The sequence below is a fragment of the Pristis pectinata genome, chromosome 3, assembly GCF_009764475.1.
Source record: "Pristis pectinata isolate sPriPec2 chromosome 3, sPriPec2.1.pri, whole genome shotgun sequence".
In the NCBI taxonomy this organism is placed as follows: Eukaryota; Metazoa; Chordata; class Chondrichthyes; order Rhinopristiformes; family Pristidae; genus Pristis; species Pristis pectinata.
This window is the reverse complement of record NC_067407.1, coordinates 89,435,569-89,450,222: the sequence shown is the minus strand read 5'-3', so window position 1 is coordinate 89,450,222 and position 14,654 is coordinate 89,435,569. Positions and strand designations below refer to the sequence as shown.

Genomic DNA, 14,654 nt, shown 5'->3' with positions numbered 1-14,654 from the left:
AATTAATACTACCAATAAAAAAATTGTAATTATTATGCTACAATAGAGTTCTGAATTATCAATGATTTAGAAGTGGTTAAAAGATAAAAATTGATCCAGCATGTCAGTGACTCAATGGATAAGCTTAGGACCATTACCAAAGAATTAGTGAGAGGGTTAAAGGGTTTTTGTGCAGATTATTGTTAAGACTATAAAACACTACCAGGAACATTGATGCAAATAGAAATTTTAATAGGTTTTAAGGAAGAGGTAAATATTTACAGTCCAACCCCCCCCCCCCCCCAGTAATGAATGGATTTCATTTTTATGGATGTGTATGAGTCGACTTTGTCCATAAGTTGGAAAATACACAAAAATCACTCAATATGGTAATCATACCTCCACAGTATTATAATGAATGGCATCCAAAGCACGCAAAGCTGATAAGAAAGAACAATTACTAAAAATGGAGAGGGAGCGGAAACTAGTAGGAATGAACGTGTGTCAGACATTTGAGTTGAATAATATGATGGGAGCTTGTTCGTATGTAGGGATATCCATAAGTCAGGTGTTCATAACCCAGGGACAGCCTTTGTATTTGACATTGAAAGGGGCAAAGGATGGTGGAAGTAAGTTGCTTCTTAAGAAGGCTTTGTAGATTTTGTAAGATTTCATTCTGTGACAGGTCAATTAAATTATTGCAAAAATATAACTTAGTTTGTAATGCTGCCTAGCAATTTGCAATTTAACATAAGATGTTTTTACATTAATTGCAACTATGCTGAGGGGATTTGAAACCACTTTGTAGTAATGGGCATATGCAGATTTTATAGGAAACCTTATTTTACATTAACTGCCTGTACTTCCTTCGCAGAATTATCAGGGAAAAAGTCCGAGAGTACCAATTCAAAAGGCTGAAATACTATTACGCGGTAGTGGAATGCGATTCTCTTGAAACGGCTAATAAGCTTTATGAGGAATGTGATGGGATGGAGTATGAAAGCAGCAGTTCATTTCTGGATCTCAGGTTTAGTAAAGATGTTAAATTTCTGTTTCTTTAGCTTGCTAAAATAATTGTACAAGTATCGATATCTTTTTCCATTAGCCAGCAACTTCTAGTTCACTTTGGTACCTATGTGTTTTGAGGCTTTTACATTGTGCAAATGGAGACCATTTGGCAACAACCAGGAATTTACAATGCCATGAGACCATCTTCTCTCCTTGGGTAATAGTTTGGCCAAGTTGAGCTCTGGTCATATTAGGATCAGTAGGCCTAAAAATAACTAGGAATTTACTTGGCAGCATGTAGCTTACTTCCTCCAACTTGATGCAAGCATCAACTCTCTGGTGATAATCTGAAGATTTTTGCAAATAGTTTTGGGTTATGACCTCCATCTCGGCTGTAAGCCCATTACAAAGAGCTAATCACGTTGTGTGAAGAAGTTCACCATATTAATTCCATATTTCTTTTACACTTTACTGGATGCAGTGCTCCAAAAGTTTAAGAATTATTTCCTCTGACTAATGTTCTGTTGTTTTAGTGAATGTAGTAATGCAGTTGATATGAATTCTTTACTGCTGTGTAATGTTTGGACATACTGATCATTCAATCTACCAGGACACGCAGCCTGTTCTCTGGCAAACTTTTTATTTCAAACATCCTTATGTTTTCTATCCTTCCCATTCTGTGTCATTGTGTATGATGGCAAGGATGCTCTCCTTTGGATTCCCAGGTGGCAATTACTTTGAGCCTGGAAAGTTTGTAGGCCACTGTGGTTGATTTTCACTTGAAGTGGATCTGTGTTATACGTGAACTACATAAATCAATGGCACTTGATGCTTCTCTCTGTGGCTTCATTTGGCTTGCAGCAGTTCATTGGAAATGTGTTTTGAAAGATGAATTAACATCAATAATATTTAATTTTTAGTTACTGTATTAGTGGCTATGCTGATTGTAATTGAATTATTTATTGCTTAAAGGAATCTAACCAACTAACCTTCTGTTAGTATGTTATGTAAAATATATGAACTTAATTGCAGATTTTTTTGAATGCTATGTTTATTTGGCAGCTATTTTACACTCTGTAGTTAGAGTGTTAATAAGGAATGGAAGACTTGCATGTCTGAGTAAGACTTGTTTGGGTTTGTATTGTATTCCAGGTTTATACCAGACGAATTAACATTTGAAGATGAGCCAAAGGATGTTGCTGCAGATGTGAATTTGGCAGCATACAAACCAAAATATTTCACTTCAGCAGCACTCAGCTCATCAAAGGTAATTAAAAGCACTTGCCTGTAATCTTATAAACAACATGGATCATGTATGTACAACAAATCATTTTATGAACTGAAATTGGAATTTATTTAAAGCAAATTAGATTACCTTCAACTAGTAAATGTGTATATGGTAACAGTTAAAACTAGGTGCAATTTGTGCTTTTTGTGGTCCTGCTTGCATCTATTTAAACACATTTTTTATAAAAACATCTTGCATCAGCAAAATTGTGTAATGTAGTCCAGATGAAAAATGAAGCATAGCTAGGCAGATTTCATTTTATCTTTTTGATATGCCAAGAAATGTGTTTCTTAAGAAATGTGAGGAAGTGGAGTTGATGATAATGCCTCTGAATGCCTTAACTTGTATTCCAAATGTATAGAACCGTAGAACACTACAGCACAGAAAACAGGCCATTCGGTCCTTCTAGTCTGTGCGGAAACGGTATTCCGTTAGTCCCATTTACCTGCACCCAGTCCATAACCCTCCAGACCTCTCCTGTCCATGTATCTATCCAATTTATTCTTAAAACTCAAGAGTGAGCCCGCATTCACTACATCAGATGGCAGCCCGTTCCATACTCCCACCACTCTCTTGAGTGAAGAAGTTCCCCCTAATGTTCCCCCTAAGCTTTTCCCCTTTCTCCCTAAAGCCATGTCCTTTCGTACTTATCTCTCCTAATCTAGGTGGAAAGAGCCTACTCGCATTAACTCCGTCTATACCCCTCATAATTTTGTAAACCTCTATCAAATCTCCCCTCAGTCTTCTGCGCTCCAAGGAATAAAGTCCTAACCTGTTCAGTCTTTCCCTGTAACTCAACTCCTGAAGACCCGGCAACATTCTAGTAAATCTCCTCTGCACTCTTTCAATCTTACAAATATCCTTCCTATAGTTAGGTGAACAGAACTGCACACAAATGTTGATATTTTAAATGTTGATATTTTGGTTTGGAGTTCAATTTTTGCAGGATCATTTAGATTCTTCATTCCTGTATTCGTCATACAGGAAGTCCCCAGGTTATGACAGGGTTCCATTCCTGAGAACTGTTCATAACCCAAACTGTTCATAAGTCGGAAATAAACTAAAACAGTGGAAGAGGATCACAGAAACAGCTGTAAAAGGAAAGCAAGTGGATCGTGTGGGGAGGAGGGGTGGGGAGAGAAAGCACATGGAAATGGCCCATTCCCACCCAGCAGAAGATGCCCGCAACAGCTGGTAAATCCATCCCCATCTGTCTTGCCGGTCTCCCAAATGCTTGTTCATATCTACATGGTGTCCATAAGTTGGGAATTTATAACCCAGAGAGGACTTCTAAATTGTCTGTCTGGATTGGAAATAAAATTCACATCAGAGCACTTAATCCAACCAGTTTTTTCATTCCTTTGTAGGATGTGGGAGCCACTGGCAAAGCCAACATTTAATGTCCCACGTATTCTTTGGAAGAGGATATGTTAGAAATATGCGAGAAATACTTGGCCGGTCAGGCTGCATCTGCAAAGAGAGTGGTAGAGTTAATGGTTGATAATCTTTCAGCTGGAACTAGGTAAAGTTAAGGATGTCTGAAATTGGAAGGAAGGGGTATTAGTGGAGAGAACAATAGGGTAGAGACCAAAATTGACTGAATGGTGCAAAAGGTAAAGCAGCTATTTACTTGTACTCCTTCCAATTTTGTGTTCTGCACTTGGTGCTCCCAACTTTGTCATTTCCACATCAGCCAAACCAAATGCAGATTGTATAACCGGGTTGCAGATCACCTCCATTCAGTCCTCAAGGTGAGTGATGCTGAGCTTCCAGTTGCCTAATACTTTAATTCCCTAACACACTCTGTGCCTTTGGGCTAAATTGGAAAAGCATTAAGAGGCCATTGTAAGCTTGAGGAATAGCAACTCTTCTGATCAGGCACATTATAGCTTTCAAATCTCAATAGTGAATTGAACAGTTTTGTGTGACTTGCCTTTCCAGTTTGTGTCAAAAGTGGCCAGTTCTGATGAAGAACCTATAAATGTTACCTCAGTTTTCTCTCTACAATTGCTGCCTGACCTAATTATTTCCTCAGTTTCAGCAGCTACAGTGTCTGTTTTCACATTGCTTTCCCTCTCTGTCCTTATTCATTCTCTATTTATAACTCCTTCAGACTGATCACTTGTGATCAAACTTTGGTAAATAACTGGGGAACTCCATTCTTGTTCCATCCCAGAGAAGGGCTTTAATCAGAAGTGTGGGAAATGTGGAAAAATCCTGGAGGAAAACATCTCAGAGGCATATCTGGGGGTTGAGGGGGTGGTGGTGAGGGACATAAAATATTTCTCTCTGTCCCTCACCGTGCTGCCTGACTTGTTGAGAGTTTGCTGTAGTTTTCGTTTTGAGATTTTCAGTATCTGCAGTAAAGAGGGCTGACATGGCAGACATTGAAAGGCTATTCTGTTCGCTTGACAATTCAAAACCAAGGGGTATAGGCGATTGACTGTCCACCAGTGCTTGTCTGAAGCTCAAGTTATGAAAGTCAAAATTAAGGTCACAAACTGCGAAGTGCAGAAGTGAAAGAAAAGATTTTATTCAGTAAGTTTGTGCTGACGTTTATTGTAACAAAGTGGAAGGCTAAGTATAGGAATGCTGGAATGGGATGGGGGATTGAAACAATCTTGATGTAATCTGACCAGTGCACTTTGTTTGATCATGACTTTCTTTGACTTGTACTCTACTGTTTTTTTCATATAATTGACCATGTTTCTTTGATTTCATTTCTGCATTGTTTGTATGTGTTCAACATTATGTTTCTAAGACTCCTTTCAATTTTGTTCTGTGTTACCTCAACACTGCATATAGTGCCTATATTGGATTTTTTGTGATTGATATTTTCTAGCATTATGTGTAGTTTTTTTCTGTTCATTTGCAAATATTTGTATATTTTAGGCAGAGCTAACGTGGGATGAAACTGACCATGAGCGTGTTGCTACATTGACAAAGCGATTTAATAAGGGTGAGATTACGGAGATGGATTTCACTGCCTACTTAGCTTCTTCAAGTGAGGAAGATGACGATGCAGACATAATGGAGGAAGAGGAGTCACAACAAGGTGAAGATTTAGGTTTAGGATTTTGCTGTTGCCCGCCTCTTCCCTTTGATCCTCAGTGAATGTGTTGTTATGTGTATTTCTTGGTCTCTATGACTGCCTAAGATATTACTGGAATAAGCAAAGTGAAGGACAGTTATGAAATTTCTGTCACAGGTCATGAGTAATTATGTCTGAATATCTGGTGGTTGTTTTTAAAATGTGCATAAAAGCAGCATGCATTAATTAACATTTTGAAGTTGTAATTATGTGCAATGTTTTCCATAAGATACTTCAAATCAGTTCTCGGAGTTCATATATTCCCCATTTTTGTTTTGTAGAATACTTGATGCCACTGAGTGCAATTGTAATTGTAATTTCTGAGATTTTTTTCTCTAAACATAACCCTTCTACTGATTTTGATCAGTTTGCAAACTAGTCATTTACAGACATGAATAAAGTTGAGTAAATATTTTTTTCCAATCCACATTTCTTGGATGTGTTAGTTCACTAAATTGTACCTTTTTGAAAATTTACAGATTTTGTTTTATTTTGTTTATTCATAGATAAAGATGTAAGAAGTGTGACAGAAAGTAAAATGACATCTAAGACAAAAAAGGATGATGAACAGATTTCAAAATATAGAGAGCTACTGAAAACAATACAGGGAAAGGAAGAAAAAAATAAAGACATGGAAATGGAGATCACCTGGGTTCCAGGTAAATCATGTTTGAATGATTTGTGGACAGTGGTATCTAAAATGGAATTATTCCGTGATTTGATGTGTAACATGGTTAAAACTTAATGTGATCAGTGTTATTTCAATAAAGATTTCTTCATTGCATGTCCTATCTTGTGAAGATGTGAAGGAAGTCTTCAGCTTCTACACAATTCAGGATTTTAAGTTATTTAGTGATTTTGTTTTCGACAGAATTAGCTTGCATTTATGTAGTTCCGTTGAGACTTAAAACAGAATATTCCAAACCACATCAGAGGCAGGAGGAAAAGAATGGATACCACACTAAACATTTAGATATGATACAGGGAACCCCAAAACTTTCAGAAGGATAGGTTTTGAGGAGGAATTTGAAGGATTGAGCATAATATTTAACTGAAAGAATTTAAAGAAGGGATTTTCAATTTTGAGCCTAAGTTCCTGAAGAATGGGCAAGATGCAGTAAAGTTCAAAGATCAGCAAAGACAAGTTCTGAAATAATTTGGGGGCTGGAGAAAGATTAGGGGTGGGGAGGACTTTGCTGTGGCAGGGTATTGAAATGATGCAAATTTTATATTGGAGGTACTCAGAGTACTGGGAAACGGAACACTTGAACAGGAGCTAAAGCCAAAACATTATTATTTTTAAAATAAAAACGTCCATTTTGTTTTTTTTTCCCACATATAAGCTTTCCAACTGGGAGATATGCATCATCCTCCAGTGTCCAGCCACATACATTTCAAGGAAAAGGCATTGTATAGTGGTTGGAACTCATTGTCATTTCTGAATGAGATTTAAGTTTGAACCAAAGAATTTTCTAACCATAACCTTAACTGGCTCAGGCTTTTGGAACCCCCTCCCATTCCTTCATGGGTTACCCTGATGGTTTCCTAGGTAGGATTTTGATGTAAATCCGGAGCCCCCTAAGTTGTGAAACATGTAGCTTGACTGCAGTGTTTTCCATCTGATTTTCTGCATGTGGTTGTTCTGCTAGTTTTATTTTCACTTGAAGGTGAATCATGCTTTGGAGATTTTCTAACAGTTACTCTGAATAAAAACCATCCTGCCTCGGGATAAATAGAAATGTTAACTTATTACCCTGGTATATTGGGTTTTATTTATTTGTTTTGCCATATATGTAAGGGCCATGCAAGGATTCCAAGTCACCATGAATTCTGAGCAAACAAAAAGGATATATTTTTATCTACTTCTACATGCAATAGCAGTTCATGGGTACTGCATTTGAAAATCTGCATTTACCGTCTCTTAATTTTTTTCTGCTGTTTATTGCCTTGTGAAGGTATTTTTATCTGTTTGGTAATTGCTGAAATACAGGGAGATGTATAATGAGGAGACAAAGCAAGTTGTATAGCGTTTATTTATCTCTAATTTTCTTTTGCAATACACTTTTAAAAATTTACTTCAAAAGAGACAAAGTTAAAGATCTTCCCTCATAAACCTCAAAGTTATCGGAGTATACAACAACAGTTCAGCAACTTATTTTCTGATCTGATTGAATAATCAAAACATTCACCAAGATTCTAATCGGAAACCTTGAGTCCTTGATCACCGACCATATATTTCAAAATATGGTTTCTACAAGGAAATACACAACGATCTATCAGTCTGTTGCCTGACCAAGCGTAAGTAGTCTTGCGCAGGACTGACTGAGAGTGCATTTACAAAGTTCTACAATTTTCGCTGTCTAACAATCTAATATGACTTGTGCAAGAGTAATACTAACCATGTGCATTTTTTCCTCTGTTCACCAGTTCACTGCTCCAGGTCGCATGATCCCACAATCTCAATAACGCTCTCCTAATTAAATATCTCCACCAGAAATGATGATTTGATTTAACTTTAGAATATATTAAGTCCTGAGTTTTAATTGAGGTGTTGACCTGGGGACTTTTGCCATTGTCTAGCTATTTGATGAAAGAGAAGTAATGTCATGCCTATCTTCACTTTGAGGATTGGAGTGTGGAAACATGATATTAATTCTGCAAACCTATCACATTTAGAACTTAGTGGAGGATTATCAAACAAATAAGAGCCAAATATGGCTGTTCCTCTTCATTGTGATTAATACCAACTGTGTTAATTTGATTATTGCAAAATGTTCCCACTGCAAGTAATTTCACATCCCCATAATTAAGTTTTCATCATTGTTGCTAAAGGATATAAAATTGGTTTTATGCTTGATTGGCTGACAATATACATAGAATTCTGCAAATCATCATCTTTGACCAGTTCAGTTGCAAAAGCAGTGGAACTGTGGTCATTTTGGAGTCTTTTTTTCCCCCCACATCACAAAAAAAGGCTCAAAATCATGTACTATCTTATTACCCTGCTGTAGGAAATGGGTCCATTTATTTGCTGTTTCTTCAGAACTGCTTTTGGCATGCAGTTTTAGTAATGTAGTGGTAATGTTATTGCAACAGTAATCCAGAGACAAACATTCAAATTTTACCATGCACCTCAATAATTTTAAATTCAGTTAATTCCATAAATTTGGAATGAAAAATCTAATAACACTAATGGTGTCCAAGGAATTACTGGACACTCATTTCATAATAAATCTCAACCTAGTTCACTCATACTGTATATGTAAAGGGAGTAAATTGCCTTCCTGACCTGGTCTGGATTACATTTGTCTCGAGATGCACAATAACTTTAACTGATATATTCTTGGAAGCTTCTCATATCAAAAATCATTGTGTTCTGTGGTTTGTAGTGCACTTGTTCAGGGAAATTGCTTAGCACCACCTTACCAAAGGCAGTTATGCCCATGTCCTGTGAATTAACAAAAAAAATATGCTTGTGTGCCTTTTCTTTAAGTTTATTGCTGAACCTAAGTTTGACTTAGTGGATCAAGCTTTTGGAATTGACTTGCTGGATAAAGCGGTCTTCTGGTACCTTGTAAAAATTGTTTTTGTCTGTGAGCTTGAGAGATGAGTACAAGCTGATTATTTGCTTTATGATAAGATATCTTTATTAGTCACATGTACATCAAAACACACAGTGAAATGCATCTTTTGCATAGAGTGTTCTGGGGGCAGCCCGCAAGACTCGCCACACTTCCGGCGCCAACATAGCATGCCCACAACTTCCTAGCCCGTATGTCTTTGGAATGTGGGAGGAAACCAGAGCACCCGGAGGAAACCCACACAGACATTGGGAGAACGTACAAACTCCTTACAGACAGTGGCTGGAATTGAAACTGGGTCACTGGTGCTGTAAAGCGTTACGCTAACTGCTACACTACCGTGCCTGCCCAAAACTATTGGAGAATGCGGGCATCGATCCCACTACCTCTCACATGCTAAGCGAGTGCTCTACCATTTGAGCTAATTCCCCAGTTATGATGAGGAGTTTCTAATAATTCAAGCCAATCCTTCTCCTTTTTCCCCATCAGGAAATGAATCCATGCTGATTATTCTCTTCTACAGTTCAGAATATTGCTGAAACTAACAATAAAAAGGTTGTTGCTTTGTATGACACACTCATCATTTTTAAATATTTTTACAAGAGGTTTGGGTGGAAGAGATTGGATTGAAGGGTTAATGTACTCTTAGTTGTTTCTTGTAAATTAAAAGACAAAGGTATTCAGAAGGAAAGTTGTTTGTAAAATTGCTAAATGCAACTAGTAAAAGCAGAATAGAATAACTTATTGGCGCCAATCCATTGCAGTGAATTGTCGGTGAGAATTAACATTTGTGGTGGTACTAAGGAATATGGTTTTTTAATTGTTTAAATCTGTTGTGTTAAAGAAAATCTCCGTTTATTAGATTGTACCAGATTAGAAATATTTTTTTAATTGCCAAGATGCAGGAAATTCTAAAGTAAACCATTCTGCCGAAAGTGATGGCTGATAAAAGATCAAACTGTTGATAAAAGGCCTAAAGAATTTCTTTGTTGTGGGCTTCTCTTTTGCTTTGTGTCTTATGATCTTTAAATTTATACACATGGTAAATATCAAAGGAAATAAAAAAGCTGTGTTGCTTTTTAAACTTGAAAAAAAACAGTAAAATGACAACAATGGTGAGGTCTTGTATTACAAGAATAGTCCATTGTTGGTGATTATAATGATTTATGGTTACTGTTGGTTTATTTTTGCCTGGGGGCAATTTTGTGAGATTTGACATACTAGACAAATGTTTGCTCTTCAGTGGCTTGAGGAAAGTGTACAGAATTTTGAATAGCTTTTCTGCTTCAACAAGTAGTTAGTTGGTCAAGCATTAATAAGATAGAAGAGACAAATCTGGAAGTGTTCCATTTTGACCTTGACTGACTTCTATCAATTGTTTTGAGATTTGTTTTACAATGATTCTTCTATCAGCAACTGCAATGTGTAATGTAAATAAATTATCACCATTTTAACTGACAGCAATAAAGCTGTGAAATTGGTTGACATACAGCAGGTTATTTGATGGATTTGCTTGTTACACTGCATGAATCAATCTTGTGCTGGACTTGGGGCTTTGGATGATTACTCATAATCATTATTTGCAAGGTCCTGAAAGTTTTGCTGATATGTATTCCACAGCCAATCAAGGAATTGAATGTAAGTGAACAGGAGAAAATCTCTCATGAGAGAGTTAAATTTAAAAAGTCAAAATGGAACACTTCCAGATTTGTCTCTTCTGTCTTATCAATGCTTGACCAACTAACTACTTGTTGAAGCAGAAAAGATATTCAAAATTCTGTACACTTTCCTCAAGCCACTGAAGACGTGAAATGAAATGTAGCAGAAAGAGCACTGAAAACTCTAGTCTAATCCGTGACTCAGTGCTTCCAAAATTTTAATTTCCCTTTGCCAGTGTATGGCATCTGAAGCCTCCATCACAATACATTCTCAAGTGTACATCTATAACTTCTAATGTTTTATTTGAACAAATGAATTGTAACAGATGTTAAATCTAAAATGCTACATTTTTTGACAGCTATTGAATCAGCTACGAGGCCCCTTTTTATCTTGGTTCATGTTAGGGCCAAATAAAATGAATAGGTTTATGGAGGGTACAGTTCTTGACCCCCTATAATAAAATTAGGTTAAGCGATGAAGTTCTATTCTGTCTTGGAAATAGTAAGTTGAAATCTTTGTCCTTGTGCAGAAATCTCAAAGAATAATGGGCATCTCAAAAAAAAATCTCAGCAATTTACTGGGAGTTTCAAGAAATCTTGTTTTGGTTCGCCCATGCATTTAAAAATGTTTGCGAGGTGTAAAAGAACTTCCTACTATCATTTTATATTTAATAATTATCTATGTGAAGATATTCCTGATACTCTGGTGGTCAGGTTGAATTACTTGAGTGGTAAATTGCCTTGGAATCTCTCTGTTACAAAACATGATTAAAATTGCCTTTTGACTTTTTTTCTTTCATGGGAAATGGACATCATTAGCAATGTGAGCTTTTGTGAACCAGTACAAGTTCAGCTTCCTTCCTTGACTGTTATGCTTTAATATACTTTGTCATAGTGTTTGGTACATCTGAGTGGTATGCTTGGCCTTTTCAGAGATTGATTCATGTAAACTGCATTGTTGTGAGTCTGGAGTTAAATATTGGTGTCAGATTTTCTTCTGCGAAGGAAGTTAATAAACTATATTAACTAGAGGGCCTAAGTTATAGGGAGAGGTTGGTCAGGCTAGGTCTTTATTCCTTGCAACATAGGAGGATGAGGGGCGACCTTATAGAAATGTTTAAAATTATGAGAGGCATAGATAAGGTGGACAGTAGCAGTCTTTTCCCCAGGGTAGGGCAGCCTAAAACTAGGGAGCATAGATTCAGGGTGAGAGGGGAAAGATTTAAAAGGGACCTGAGGGACAACTTTTTCACACAAAGGGTGGTGAGTATATGGAACAAGCTGCCAGAGGAAGTGATTGATGCAGATACAATAGTAACATTTAAGGAGCACTTGGATAGGTACATTGGAGGGGCATAACACAGGAAATTGGAACTAGCTGGGTGGGCATCATGGTCGGCATGTACTTGTTGGGCCAAAGGGCCTGTATCTGTGCTGTATTGCTCTATGGCTGTATATGTCTATCTGGTAGTTGTGTAGCCATGATGAGGGTTATGGTTTTGTAATCCAGATTTGTGTAAGTAACTGAAATTAAGTTCCCCAGTTCCTATGATGGGATTTGAACTCATGAATCCAGATCATTTTTAGTCCAGGTTATTAGATTACTGATGCAGTAACATAACCATTAAGCAACCATTTCCCTTGTGCAAGAATTAACAAAATTTATTCATATTAAGAATTAGAAATGATTAGGAGCTTCCAAACATGCCAGGTTTTTGCTTTGCATCACTGGTCTTCGTTGTGGGTTATCATTATATTCTTGGTTTGGTCATTTGAACACTGAAATAATAGTAAATGAACACTGTTTAATGGATAAGAAGATGACTGAGGTTACAGCAATATTTTGTAAAAAAGAATTGCAACGTCAAGATGTTATAAAGTGGTTTACTGCAAATTAAGTACTCTTTTGAAGTGTAATCTTTGTGTTGTAGCATAAGGAAATACAATAGCCAATTTGTTCACATCAAGGTCCTGCGAAGAGCAGCAGGCTGAAAACTTAAATATTCTAGTATTGTTCATTGAAGGCTTAGTGTTGTTCAAGAAGACTTCCTTATTCCTTCAATACTTCCTTCAATACAGTGATGGAATTATTTACATCCACAACAACAAATAGGGCCTTGGTGTAATGCCTTATTTGAAAGCCAGCATTTCAGACTGTAAACAATTCATTCATGTTATCCCAAAGTGTTGGTCGAATTTAGTGCTCAATTCTTTGGAGCAGCATTTCAACTTGTAACCTTCTAATGCAAACAGCAGTACCACTGAGCCAAGGATGCCCCTGATCTTTACTTCAGACAGCAGAAAGAAGATTTTCATGAAACAATGAACATGAATAACCAAGGGAGTGCAAGGGGCCCTTGAGGAATGGGGGAGAAAATGGAAGATATTGAAAGCCTGTAGATCAGATCTATGAAAACAAAACATTTCAGGTATCCGTTCGCTAATGTTAACCGGAGATTTTCTAGTGATCCCATGGGAAGGATGGATTACGCTGTGCAAAGGAGGTTGGAGGACTCAAAGTTGGCACACCATTTCTTTTGTTTTGGTCATAGAAGTGCCCTTTTTGGTGGGATGGATGAATTGTTTTTGTTTTGTTAGACCTAGCTCCTTTTGGGTCACAAGGTCTGAGTGGGCAATTGTTGTAAGGCCAGCCAGAAAGTTGCTGATTATTCTGTGTAAGATCAGAAGGATGCAGATCTAAACTTCAGGCCTCTGGTGTTTCTGGAACACATGACAAGATTACAGCTACAGAATGGCAAATCGGTGCTGTTGAGCACACAAATCCAGGTGCATTTGGACTGTGGTTGGTTGGTATTATGGCAACTGTCTTATTGGTTGTTCATTGATTGGTTGTTCTCCAGCTGCCCTTTGCCCAGGTGAAACAATGGGTAATGGATCTTTGGGTCCAAGATTTAATTAGTAACGTGGCATTATTGTTGAGAGAGCTTGTAATAAGCAAGTGATTCATCTTTCCAAGCAATGGGATTAGAAGGTGCGCAAATCCTTTTTCATACATATTGTAATTTGCTTTTCGCAGCTGGCAGTTAATTTAGAAAGAGGAGAAAAACAAACGTGTTTACATTGTGTTCTCAAGTCCATGGGCTGTGCCAAAGTACTTTGAATTTAGTCATGGTTTTACAATAGTAGCTGCCGTCAACAATTTTGGTAGAGCTACCTTCTACAAGCTGCAATATGATGATTATCAAAGGTTAAGTATCAGACACCTAGGCATCAGATCCCAGCTTTTCTTCAAGTAGCACCATCCACACCAGAGAGCAGAGAGACTAGGACTGCACTCGAGTGATGGCCTTTATTTTTATACCTGAATCCCTGGATTGTGACTTGAACTCACAACCTTTCGATTAGGCTGAGGTACTACCAAACTATTGCCAGGAATGAATGATTATTTGACTGGTGAGTAGGTTATCTTGTTCACAACAGATTAGCTTAGTTTTCCTCCCTGTGTTATGTCCTTTCAGGTAAAATAAAATGGCACTGGAGAATGGCGAATTTTTGTGTGCAGCTCCTCTTAAAACAACCTACTGTGATTACTCTGTGAGCTTCATGTGAGCAAGGAATTTCATTGCATCCTGGTGTATATGACATTAGACTAATCTCAATCTGAAATATTTTATTGTATCATGATGTAAGATAATTGAACTTTTAAATCGGAGCCTCCTTCAACCACCTGAGTTCTTTGTATGTCTTGTGTATAAGGAATAATTCTATCTTATTTCAGGTCTAAAAGAAACAACAGAAGCAATGGTAAAGAAGAAACTGGAGAATCAAAACAAATTGACACCTTGGGAGCAATACTTGGAGAAAAGAAAGGAGAAGAAGCGGGAGAAGAGAAAGAAAAAGAACAAAATGGAAGATCAAGAGGTAATAGATTATTTGTAACTTTTGAAACTTTATTCCACATTGTGTAAGGTGATAATTTATAAAAGCATAATAAATTTTCTGGTAAGTAGCAAATTGCTAGTCCCTGAAGAGTTTTGTTCACGAGAAATCTGCATTCCTTGCTCAAATAATCTCATTTTATAACCTAA

At 37.1% G+C, this 14,654-nt stretch overlaps 1 protein-coding gene across 3 annotated transcripts in view; it reads left to right on the top strand.

Moving 5' to 3' along the window:
* esf1 (ESF1, nucleolar pre-rRNA processing protein, homolog (S. cerevisiae)) overlaps positions 1–14,654 on the top strand; it is a 51,743-nt gene that overhangs the window by 17,453 nt on the left and 19,636 nt on the right. For all 3 annotated transcript variants that reach the window (XM_052011044.1, XM_052011046.1, XM_052011045.1), the window contains exons 6-10: positions 854–1,006; positions 2,140–2,254; positions 5,168–5,330; positions 5,873–6,025; positions 14,345–14,487. In XM_052011044.1, the coding sequence (XP_051867004.1) occupies positions 854–1,006; positions 2,140–2,254; positions 5,168–5,330; positions 5,873–6,025; positions 14,345–14,487 (727 nt within the window). The remainder of the gene's footprint in view (positions 1–853; positions 1,007–2,139; positions 2,255–5,167; positions 5,331–5,872; positions 6,026–14,344; positions 14,488–14,654) is intronic.